Genomic DNA, 12,964 nt, shown 5'->3' with positions numbered 1-12,964 from the left:
AAGACTTGGATTAAACTTCTCGATCCATATGGATTACCATGGTTACACTTTATTTTAAGGTGTCCTTATTATAGTGTAATTATACATTTTAGTACTGAGTGATATTAATTTACAACATACTTACTTACTATAGGATTAGGGTTATGATTTGGGTTTGGTGTATGGTTAGTGGCATGTATTTAAGACCATGTAAAGTGTAACAGATTTCTTTTACGAATGTTTTGAAGTGCCAGTGTTTTGGATGAATGGAGGAACAGAAATCTCTCAGGTTTCATTCAAATATCTTAATTTGTGTTTCGAAGATGAACAAACAATTTATGGGTTTAGAATGACATGAGGGTAAACAAAAAGTTTTTTTTTTTTTTGTAAGGGTTTACAAAGAATGGTGTGAAAAGGGAAAAACATCCAGTATGCGGCAGTCCTGTGGGCGAAAATGCCTTTGTTGATGCTAGAGGCCAGAGGAGAATGGGCCGACTGATTCAAGCTGATAGAAGAGCAACTTTGACTGAAATAACCACTCGTTACAACCGAGGTATGCAGCAAAGCATTTGTGAAGCCACAACACGCACAACCTTGAGGCGGATGGGCTACAACAGCAGAAGACCCCACCGGGTACCACTCATCTTCACTACAAATAGGAAAAAGAGGCTACAATTTGCACGAGCTCACCAAAATTGGACAGTTGAAGACTGGAAAAATGTTGCCTGGTCTGATGAGTCTCGATTTCTGTTGAGACATTCAGATGGTAGAGTCAGAATTTGGCGTAAACAGAATGAGAACATGGATCCATCATGCCTTGTTACCACTGTGCAGGCTGGTGGTGGTGGTGTAATGGTGTGGGGGATATTTTCTTGGCACACTTTAGGCCCTTTAGTGCCAATTGGGCATCGTTTAAATGCCACGGCCTACCTGAGCTTTGTTTCTGACCATGTCCATCCCTTTATGACCACCATGTACCCATCCTCTGATGGCTACTTTCAGCAGGATAATGCACCATGTCACAAAGTTTGAATCATTTCAAATTGGTTTCTTGAACATGACAATGAGTTCACTGTACTAAAATGGCCCCCACAGTCACCAGATCTCAACCCAATAGAGCATCTTTGGGATGTGGTGGAACGGGAGCTTCGTGCCCTGGATGTGCATCACACAAATCTCCATCAACTGCAAGATGCTATCCTATCAATATGGGCCAACATTTCTAAAGAATGCTTTCAGCACCTTGTTGAATCAATGCCACGTAAAATTAAGGCAGTTCTGAAGGCGAAAGGGGTCAAACACAGTATTAGTATGGTGTTCCTAATAATCCTTTAGGTGAGTGTATATATGATCACTTCGTGCTGCTGCTTCGCTTGATCTGAGGGCGGCAACAGCGATCTGTCACGCCACAAGGAGCACCAAAACGCTATTTGTTGTTTGAATTATCTGAGACTGTATGTTTCATATCAAAAGTAACAAAGCACAAATCTTATTGTGAGTTATTGGATGAGAGGCATGCTACAATGTTCTGTTAATTCATCAACTAAAATATGGCATAGACTAAAAGATTGATTCTTGGGATTTAAAAATTGATATAAACATAAATATGAGAATCGATTAAAATCAAGAAATCGATATTTTTACCCAGCCCTTATATTAATACATTTCAGTGATTCAATTTAAAGGTCTTTTTGGTTTATTTTCATACAATAAACTTTTTTGGGTCCGCAACTTCGTCAAAGTAGCCTAAAATATGGTCCCTGAAGTTAAACCAGTTGAGAACCTCGCTACACACATTGTAATGTTACTCTTAAAACAAAAAATCTTAGTGTAGTTTTTTTGTTGTCTACTACTTTTCATTTGACCCCATTCATCTGTGTTCTGGCGTCTTCTTCCGCTGTCTTTTGACCAAGTGGGGCTGGTTCCCCTCCAGCTGCATCTCTTATCAGCGTGGCACACAAACCCAGCCGCGAGTCTGGACCGTGTCTGTGCCTTGAGTTCTGGCTGCCGGCCGCCTGCACATAGACGCTCTTCTGAGACGGTTAAGAATCAACATCCGATCACTAGCCAGCACTGCTGCAGATGCCACAAGTTTACGTTTATCTTCTCACTGCATTTTCTAAAACAACCATGGTAGCAAAATGTATTTTTAAATCACAAAAGCAAGTTCTTAGGAGTGTCTGCTGTGAGAGACATGTGGTTTGATGGCCTTCGAGGACTGGAACAGCAGGTGTCTGTTGCTGTGGTGCCATGCTGAGCAGTAAAGGTCACTTTTGATGGAGCTGGGTGCAAAAATATTACATTTTCAGTCACGCACACAGGGGTGGCCTATAGATATCTAAAGATAGAAGCGCAGGTCAAAGGGTCCCAATACATATAATTGGCCAGACACAATCCTAATCTTAAAACAAACCTTCCTATCTCCTCCTCTGGTGAAGGATTCATTCATTTACATGTGTTACATACTTTACCTGCCCAAAACTCTAGATTACCATGAAAAAAGAGGCGCTCCAACCCCCTCAAGAGAGATTAGAAACTTAACTCCAGCAGTCATTTGGCCTGTGAGGAAGGACAATGCAGGAGGTGGTGGGGCTGTAATGTGTGGCACTGTGTCCTGCTGTTCTCCTTTTCGCCATGCTGACTAATGACCTTCCCCCCTCCTCCAGCCTTCGCCTTCTCCTCCTCCTCCTTCCACCCTTCCCCCCTTGCCCTCTCACGCGATCTCCCATCCCCCCTGCCCCTCTCAGGGGTGGAGTCCAGCCAGAGAGGCGTCCATCACAGGTCTTTAGATTAGCCACAACGCCGCTCAGGACAAAAGAGCTCCTCCCCCCACACCGGGCCCCCTCCCAATCCCAGTCCCCACGTCCTGATGGCTAATGGAGGAGGGGATGCGTCATGGACACAGAGAAGTTCACGGCTCTGCACTAATGCCACAGCGCTCCTCAGCAGATCAAGTGTGGATCTGACAGGGATGCATCTCTGTTTGAAATAAACATGCTCGGAATGACAAGCCGTGAAGCCTCACAATGTAAAAAGAAGACGAGAAGTGACATTTAAAAACCACAGAAATTACAATCGCAAAAGCTTGATGTATGATACATGTTGATATAAATGTAAATGGCTAAAATGTTTCTGTAATCTTATTTCTTATAGGGACACTATAAGAGAATTAATTAATATAATCAACTACGAAAACTGATCTACCACACATCTACCAAGAAAAAAAAGGTGTCCAAATCAGACATTTAGGCCTGAGCTGCAAGTTAATATGTTTGTATGTTTATCTCTTTTCTTTAATATTTGTTATTTCTCCATGCTAGCATATCTGAATGAAGCCAGGCTGATGGTTTTTTTCCACGATCAAGAAAAATGTCTGAAAACACACTTGAAATCAGATGAAACAGCCCATTCAGTCAAGCACGTGGTCAGTCAGATTGAGAGTCGTTGTTGGAGGGACCTCTGCTGGAAATCAAATGTAATGCATATATGAACCAAATGTTCAAGCTTTTATACAGGACATTTCTGTGTTTGTAATAGACCTCGTTGTTTTGTAAATGTAATAAAAATGAATGGCTGATAAAAGTAAAATGAAGTGCTTGGTAATTGTTGTAAGCACTTCAAACGTCTAGTAAATTAAAGCAATTAAATAAATATTATCATTATTTAGCCTATACTCACCCTCATGTTGTTCAAACCTGTCTGAGTTTCTGTCTTATGTTTCAATTATTTTGTACATGCAATATTCAGATCCCGTAAAATCTTTTTTTTTTATTTGGGATATGTCAGTGCCTTTCTCTCTTTGGTCTATCGTGTCAAACGATCTAATTTCCAATGTTGTTATTTGCTATTTTGCAAATTTACAAATTTCTGACTGATATTTTCTGAATTTCAAATTATCATTGTTATCTATAAGATGAATAAACAGAAGTTGTCATTTGAAAACCTTGAGAGCCATCTGAATTCCTAGAAAACTGTATCTACTGTACATAGTTCACCACACAATATACAAATTAGACTAGTAAATAATTTGTTTACATTAGTAGCCTATGGTGGAAATATATCACAGAGTGGGAATCTTCCAGATATTGATATTTAAAATTCTAAATCTTCCCCTCTGCAACGGCCCTGAAACGTTCCCCCAGGAGACTGTCTGCCAGTCATATTCATAATTTTCATTATTTTATATAGCTTGTAATGAGCACTGCCTGTTTTTCCAGCACACCCTCTTTCACCCTGAGCCGTACGCTTTTCACTGACACATCAGATTTTTGAACAGATGCGCCCCTTTGAACTAACGACCTCACCCCGCTGGCCAGGCATGCATGACTGAGAGATTCAGCATCTAGTTAAGCATATGTGGCCTACTTCCATGTCATTGGATTGTTCATCTTTGTCTTCATTTTAGTTTTAAAATTAAGTAGGGGGCAAAGCTATAGTTATAGCGCAGAGCAAAACCCAAACCGACACTCTAAAAAAAGATGTCTTTACACGTAGTAGCCTAACAGTTCTATTTCGTACCGTATCGTCCTGAAGAACCCTTTATATGCTGAAATGGTTTATTCCGCCTTTTTGTTTTTCAAATCAGTAACTGTCAAAACCACCTCATTACTGATTTTCTGGAGCTTAGCTGTACAACCACAGTTACTACACAGACTGTCTCTCAACAGGTAAATGATTTCTTTCTTAAAATGTCTATAAATTATAGCTTTAAAGGCACACTATGCAGTTTCCGTTTTTCTCAAACAGCGACCCCTAGAGGTATTTAACGTTACTGTCGTAAATGCCACTCACGTAGAGCCGTCTCTGCACTCTTTCGACCATAGACAGTAAAAGAAATGGACACAGCGACCCCATTGGATGCAGCGGAGAAAAGTGAAGTCAATTAGAAGCTCTCACTTCCTGATGGCTGAGCGTACTGCGCAGACTCAAACTGAGCTTGACGACGTAGATGTGACGTGAGCAACCCATCTGTCTTCTAGTAGCTGTGCCAAAAGAAATCTGAATCATTCCCTTCCGAAACTCGCAGAGACGGAGAGTGTGAGGTAGGAGGTGTCCATGAGCTAGTAGCAGGTGAAACTTTTGCTAAGTATTCTGATTCATTATTTTGTCATTTTGCCTTCACGTCCCCCCGATTGCGTATGCTAACAGCAGGTGATGGTCCGCTAATCAATGGCGGTCCCCGGGGAAGCTTCAGTTTCCGGCTGAAAGATTACCCCCTTGCTTCCGACCGCGCTTTCTTCGTATTTCTTCGTCGACTCTGCCATGATTCACATCTGAAATGTGCTAGTGTCTTCCATAGAGGTATGTGATGTCGTGCTGTAAAGCAATTCGTGATTCTCGGGAGATTTGTCGTAATAGAAATTGTAACAATCATTTCCTAACAATCATGTCTTTTTCTCTTTTTAGTTTAACAGAACATCAGAGCAGCTCTGTTCAGTTAAGGATACTCATCATCTCTTCTCCACAAAGTAAGTAACAGAGATATGGAATTTATGATCCATATTGTTTGATTTTTTTAAATTATGACTTTATGCCAAAACATACACAGTCACAAAAAACATTAAAGCTATACCATGACTTATATCACTTTTTCCTTTTAACATGGTAAAGGGCTCATTCTGTCCATTTATGCTAATTTTGGCCTTCATGAACATAGTTGTTTTTTACATAATCAAATGGAAGAGACACAATGTAACTCTAAACTCAATTGTGTTGCTATCACGTATCATAACCTCATCATCTGCTGAGAGAAACTGCCACTCAGAATACACACATAATGAAGGACATAAGGAGACATCTTTATTTCACTGAAACTTGGTTTTCATTACATCTATATCGTGTTCAATGTCAGTTGTTATTTATTAATGTATTCAGCTAACCTCTGTTGTTAGAGCACTGTAATTATTGCTACAATCTGCCATGTCAATAAAAAAAAAGTACCTAATTGACACAACATGCTGTTTTATTTTAATGTAAAAATAGAGGCAACAAGATATAAGACCAGGAGGGCTAAAAAACAACAACCAAAAAAACAATATTCATAAATAATTTATAAAAAATATTATTAATAATAGTAATATTAATAATACGAAGATACTAATATTATTAAGACCCTGAACCTTTCAAAGAAAATATTTAGCTAATGCCTGACTATTTGCACGTTTATCTGAACTGTCCTCTGTTGGCTGTGCAAGGTTAGTACAATTACAGATCTTGTCTTGTTTTTAAATTAAAAAGTGTATAATAGTGTGTTTTCTTTTCTCAATATCTGATGATATAAAATTGCTACTATCTTATATATTTGCTGGACGAAGACATATGCTGCAGGGATGCAACAAGTCCTATCCCGTGTTAGGTCTGAAACTATTTTGTCATTTTAATACCAAGTAAATCTATATCAATTTGCATTATTATTACTTAATAAAGAGAAAGTTAAGTGTTAGTGAGAATTAGCTGTTGTACTAACAGCTGAGGTAGAGAAAAAACGTACGCCCAACGTGGGGCTCGAACCCACGACCCTGAGATTAAGAGTCTCATGCTCTACCGACTGAGCTAGCCGGGCTGATAGCGCATTTCTTCCAAAAACAGTATAAGAATCAGTGTCAAACACTTTAACACCTCGCTGTTGAATTACCCTAAAGCTTCAACATTATTAAATATACACATCCTTTTCCACTCCACTTATTTGTCCATAATATATAGATTTTTCAAAATTCCCCGTGAATTTTGCGGGTCAAGCCAGCAGGTGGTGCCCAAACCTCACGTAAACGTTGGGGATTTCCCTAACAATCTGGGAAACTCTGTTCTATGCTGTTCTGAACTGCTGTGGGCTGTGATGATAATTGAATTAGTTGTATAGTGTTGGCTATGTAGTGTACGTATGTTAGCCTGGACTGCTCTGCTGCTCAGGGATGTAATATTAGGCTACAATGGACTGTACTGCTGTTTTATCACTAGGAAATAGTCAGACTCAAATTAATCTGATTACATTTCCTTCTATTTTCTCACAACTACATTGCCAGCTTGCTTTTTTCTGTGGCAACTGACCAAGGTGTCAGTTAGCGGCTAAATGATAGCTAAAACAGCTTAACCTGCAAGTAACATTGTCAAAACAAAAAGTGTTTCATTATAAATTATACATACTGCCTCAAATGTAAAATTACACAGTGCTTACCTTAGACGCCTGATCTTTTCCTTAAACGTGGCTATTAACATATATATTATAAATATAGGATTGTGTGACTGGGAGCATCAGTTCTGTAGATTCCAATATCATACAGTCTCTGTTGGAAAGAGTTAGTGAAGGATGAAGAACAAAGGGCATTTAATTATCAAAACATACAAACAGTCACTGAACATCCAGGTAACAACACAGTATTGAGAATCAAGACTGCAAACTTTTGAACTTGTTCAAACTGGTTCACTTTTGTACATTCAGCTATTATTTTGTCTTGTGGACTACATAAACATCTGTTATGTAAAATAGCTTATTCATGGCGGTACAACATAACAACACATGCAATCTATGATCCCTCTAATTTATGTATTTTTTGTAATTATTAACATTTAGCAGATTTTACAATGTAGAAGAGGCCTTGATCAGGGACTTAATGACCTGACAGTGATTATAAAATCAGGTCCAAATAAATATATAAATGATGAACATAAATTAATACACACGATTGTGCGGGCGGATTATTCCATAGGCGTAATGGTTTGATCATTCTGATTGGATTATAGGAGCAGACTGATTGCTATAAAAGGAGGGAAAAAGTACTTCCAATCATTGTGGTTACCTCCAAAGAAAGACGTGCAGCCATCATCGCTTTGTAATCAAAATGGCCTCACATGCAAGGAAACTACTGCAAAGAATATAGCAGCTGAAAGAACCATTTATTGGATCATCAAGAACTTCAAGAGAGAGGTTCAACTGCAGTGATGAAAGCTTCAGGTTGTCCCAGAGTGTCCAGAAAGCTATGGAGTCATGTCATCACCAGTGCAGAGCTGCTCAATATTGGCAGCAGGTGGGTGTGATGCATCTGTACTCACAGCACAGTGAGGCCAAGACTTTTGGACAACGGCCTGGGGTCAAGAAGGACAGCAAAGAAGCCACTTCTCTCCAAGAAAAGCATCAAGGACAGACTGAAATTCTGGAGGAAGTTGAACATTGGACAGCAGAAGACTGGTGAAAAGTTATTTTCGATGAAGCAACCTACCATGATGAAGCACCCTACCGACTGTCTGCGATATCTGGAAAATCAATTGTCCGGAGAAGAAAAGGTGAACACTATATGAGTCCTGTGTCGTGCCAACAGTGAAGAATCCTGAGACCATCCATGTGTGGGGTTTCTTTTCATCCAATGGAGTGAGCTCTCATACAATTCTGCCCCAAAACACTGCAAGATTTCAAAACGTTCTGCCAGAGCAACGATCTCTCAACGATCCAGGAGCAATTTGGTGATGATGCATGGCATGATGGAACATCATGTCATAAGGCAAGAGTGATAATGAAGTGGCTCGGAGATCACTGCATTGAAATTTTGGATCCGTGGCCAGGCAAGACCTCTGATCTTAATTTCATAGAGAACCTGTGGTTAATCCTCAAAAGATGAGTGGACAAGCGCGCACACACACACACACACACAATAAAGTTGTTATTTTGTTTTTTTTTTGCATACAAAAAGTATTCTCGTCGCTTGATAAACTTAAGGTTGAGCCACTTTAGTCACTTGGACTATTTTAACGTTGTTTTTACTAACTTTTCTGGACCGGCAGAATGAAATTGCATAGAAGCCTATGAAGAAGTCAGACAGCTCTCAGATTTCATCAAAAATATCTTAATTTGTGTTCCGAAGATGAACGAAATTTTTGGGTGAACTAACCATTTAATGTAATTCAATAATCAAGATGAGTAATTAGAATGTACCATTCTAGAATGTAGCAGCCCACAGGTTGACAACCACTGTAATAGCATATTTTGTGCTTTTTCTTTCATGGACTTCGACTACTGCAGGTTAGCAAGATAAAAGCAGACGTCATGATTTTGTTTGATATGGCTTAGACCTCTTTATTCCACTGTGGTCTTCAATTTGTTAAACACCTGAAACGAGCCTTATTGACCATTACAAAGGTGAACGTCACAGCAAAAATGGCACTGTTCGGTAATATTACTCGGCACTGAAACCAAGACAGAAAGGCTTACATGATGAAACAAAGCAAAACATTCACAACAGAGATATCAAATGTAAACACTAAAAAACTGAATTATGGACCACTGTAGTTCTGCAAACTAGTTTCATGTCTGGTTAAAGTCACATCATGTAATCCTCTATGCATCAAGAAATTGCATTCATGAAAATTCATTGCTTGCAATGTACATGTTAGATGTAATACAATCTGACATATACAAGATGAGTAATCAAAAAAATATATAAGTGAATAAAAATATAAATAGATGGATTAAAAAGTTAAGATTTCTCCCAACCATGCAAATTAAATACAGAGGTGCAGCAGTGCAAATCTCGGCTATGTTGTCTAGCGGAGACGTCACCGGCCCGGGTCAAAAGAGATTATCTTCTCAAATCCGTCCACGCAATCTCATGTGTGCAGCTCTCAGAAAAAGGCTGGATTAGTATGTTCAATGACGCAGCGTTTACAGTGACGTTTGACAAAGCGCAGCGCCTCCAGTGACACGTCACAGTCCTGTACATTCAGCAGCTGAAGGTCGAAGCAGTTCGCAGCAACCACCTGCAGCCCACGGCCCGTGATGCTCTCGCACGACTTCAGACTCAGTCTCTTCAGGTTGAACGAGTTTAGTGCAAGCTGCTCCAGGCCTGCGTCCGACACCAGCGGGCACTTCCCAATGTCCAGGGACTTGAGCTTGAGGCAGTTCTTGGCAAGGTGCTCAATGCCGTGGTCCGTCAGTCCCTCGCAGCCACGAGCGTTCAGGTAACGCAGTCTGATGCAGTATTTCGCCACGTAGCGCACGCCCACGTCTGTGATGCGGCCGCAGTGCGCTACGCTGAGGTAGCGCAGGCGGCCCTCTAGTTTAGCGATCTCCCGCAGGCCAAAGTCACTGATGAAGCGGCAGTCGCTGACGCTGAGCTCCCGCACGGACGGACAGTAGATGACCAGGAAGCGCAGGCCCTCGTCGGTCAGACGCACGCAGCGCCGCAGGTAGAGGTGGGTGAGCTGAGTGCAGTGAGCTGCAATGGTGTGCAGGCCTTCGTCTTCCAAAGCGAAACAGTCAGTCATGTCAAGATAGCGGATAGAGATCTGCTGGCCATGAAGAGGGGAGAGTTTCACGGACACGTCCCGAGTCAGGCTGATGCACGTTACCTTAGAGCACCCTGCAGAGAACAAAGACAGTGAAGAATATGAACAGTGTAATACAAAGCCAACTTCATTTGCACACACAATATGTAAGAATTCAGAACCTGATATGAAACATTTGACCAAAACCTGTATTTAAAGATGAAGTGTGTAATTTCTGTGGTTCTGGTGTCACCAAAGGGCCAGATTTACTAACAGCTACTGTCAGGGTTTACTAAAGACACGCAGTGAAAAAAGGGACAGGACAGGGTTATTTTTGCAGCTGACTTTTGTCACTTGCATTTGTAGGAGTTTCCCTTTCAGACGCAAAATGTATGGGAGGAGAGTATTTAAATGAATCATGCAAGGTGATTTACTAAGGTTTGCGCTAGTCAATTTACTGGTATTTGCGCCATTATTTACCGCCCCCAAAAAAGCATGTCTTAAACCAGAGTCAGACACTAATATGCGCTGCTCTTGGTAGATTGCGTTGGTCATTATGGAAATGATTTGGCTGCGTCTGTGTTCTTTCATTTGTGCGTTGTCAGTAGATCACGCGCAGAACTTTCCACTCCCATCGGCGCTTTTTTGGAATTGTGCTCTCATGCTAATTTTACTGTTTGGTAATAATAATAATAATAATGATAAATATGAATTACATTTTTATACAATTACTACATATTATTCATATTATCATATAATATGAGTTGTCTGCATTTAAGAATTAGTAGCCTACATATTAAAATTTTAGGATAGTCTGTTAGGTCTGTCTACAATAAAAAGGCTTTTTAATATCACAATCTATGTGCCTGAAGTATTTCGCCAGGAGATATTCACTAATATATATTTTTTCTTTATTTTTTGAGAACCAAATTTTTTCTTTACTTATAGCTGTCTCTGCATATTAAGCTGCCATAGGAGAAAGTATTTTAAGAAAAATTACACATTTCAGCTTTGGGGACTGTTTTGACCATTATATAAAAAGAAACCATATCTCTTTAGAACCATGTGCACGTGATGATTTTTACCCCCAAAAGACAGACATTTTCATCTTGTCAGATGCACATGAAAAGAAAATACCAAATGTTTGGTTTTAGATCTGTTTTTACAGGAATCACAGAAAGCCTTGATGTAAAACATTCCATCTAAGAAATGTATCTCCTCTGCTGTCTACTCATCTGATTTAGCTTGTGAAACTCCAACATCAGACCTCAGACAGTAGAACTAAAGCTGCAGAATATCTGAAGAAGATGAAAATGGCAGCAGAGGGTTTGATTGAAACCTTGCAGAGACATCTGAACTGAGTCATATCAGGAGGAGTGGGGGATGGGATCTCCCCATGTGTCCTTTAGGAGCACAGTGAGAATGCAACGCTCGAGTCCATCGGCAGAGGGACTCCAGCCGGACCCCTGCACTCACACAGGGAAAACAACAACGTGCTTGAACAGGAAGTGCAGTGCAGGAAGTTGGAAATAAAACACCAGGGAAGGGACTTGAGGACATGAGGAGGAGGAGTATTATTTTCTGACATATTCACTGAATCCTACATTGTAAACCTCTATATAGTCCTTTATGAAATGTAATACTTGCAAGAAAACAAAGGAAATCCGGCTAAAATGTTGCCAGGTAAAGTCATTAATAACATGCACTGAGAACACAATACTGAAAACAAACTGGAGAAATGGACAAAGATTCATATAAAGGATCTTATATGAACATTTAATAATCTACCTTAATAGCCATTTATTTTATACAAAATACAGTTGATGATTGATTCTCTAAATTGGGGTAGCAGATTTTCCCAAAGCACCTTAAAGTCAGAGGTCCTGGTTCTGCTTGGGCTTATGTTTCTTTTGGGAAGTATAGAGAGCACAGACAGAATGCCAGAGCTATTAATACCTTTTCCAGCTTTTCCAAGAGGAAGTTCTGGACATTTCAGTAATCTCTGCGAGTAAAACTGTCTTCTGTGCTGGACAACAAAGCAGGTGAAGCACAGGCTGTCTGGCTCTGAGTCAGTAAGTCATTTATATAGCTGAATACAAATCCTTCTGGGTTTTTAGAGAGTCTGTAGACCAACACAGCTACTTTACTGGCATGTTAGTTTGAGAATGTCAAATTGAATATAATTGTGTCAAGTCAATACTCAAATACTCTTTTTGTGCCAAATTTCACAGGACTGTTCTGGTTGGATTGTGGACAGCAGGGGAAAATCAAAGCTGAATTTGATATGTGGCAGCCAAGACCACTTTTAGAAACCAAAATTAGTCAATTTTCTAAATTCAGTCTAGCTCATGAATAATTTGAAACATTTTGCATACAGCATGTAGTTTATGTAATATTGCGTGATGTTAAATTACAGCATTACAATTTTGGTGCTGTGTTGGGATGCCAATTGATGTCCAAAGTCCTGATTCTGAAGCAAAACCATTTGAAACAATTAAAAATTAAAATATGCAAAATAGCAATTACATTATAAATAAATCATAAATAAAATTAAAACATTTCTTATATTATCAACAGGACCTTATTTCCAATAATTAAGTTCATCGCTATTGTGACACTTTCCTAACCAAGCCGAATGTAACAATCACAATGCTGTAAATCTGAGTTTTTGTCCTAACCATTTGGATGGTAGCTTTGTTTCTGTTTTTGTAGCTGGGCACTCAATGTCAAA

General features: G+C 39.7%; 1 protein-coding gene across 1 annotated transcript in view; it reads right to left on the bottom strand.

Annotated features, from left to right (window-relative positions):
* Positions 1–9,020: 9,020 nt before the first annotated feature.
* The window catches only part of fbxl7 (F-box and leucine-rich repeat protein 7), a 32,606-nt gene continuing 28,662 nt past the window's right edge, over positions 9,021–12,964 (bottom strand). Inside the window, exon 4 of the mRNA XM_084411249.1 lies at positions 9,021–10,328. Within this exon, the coding sequence (XP_084267375.1) occupies positions 9,592–10,328 (737 nt within the window). The 3' untranslated portion in view covers positions 9,021–9,591. The remainder of the gene's footprint in view (positions 10,329–12,964) is intronic.

The sequence above is a fragment of the Rutilus rutilus genome, assembly GCF_951802725.1.
Source record: "Rutilus rutilus genome assembly, chromosome: 6".
In the NCBI taxonomy this organism is placed as follows: domain Eukaryota; kingdom Metazoa; phylum Chordata; class Actinopteri; order Cypriniformes; family Leuciscidae; genus Rutilus; species Rutilus rutilus.
This window is presented reverse-complemented; position numbering and strand designations above follow the sequence as displayed.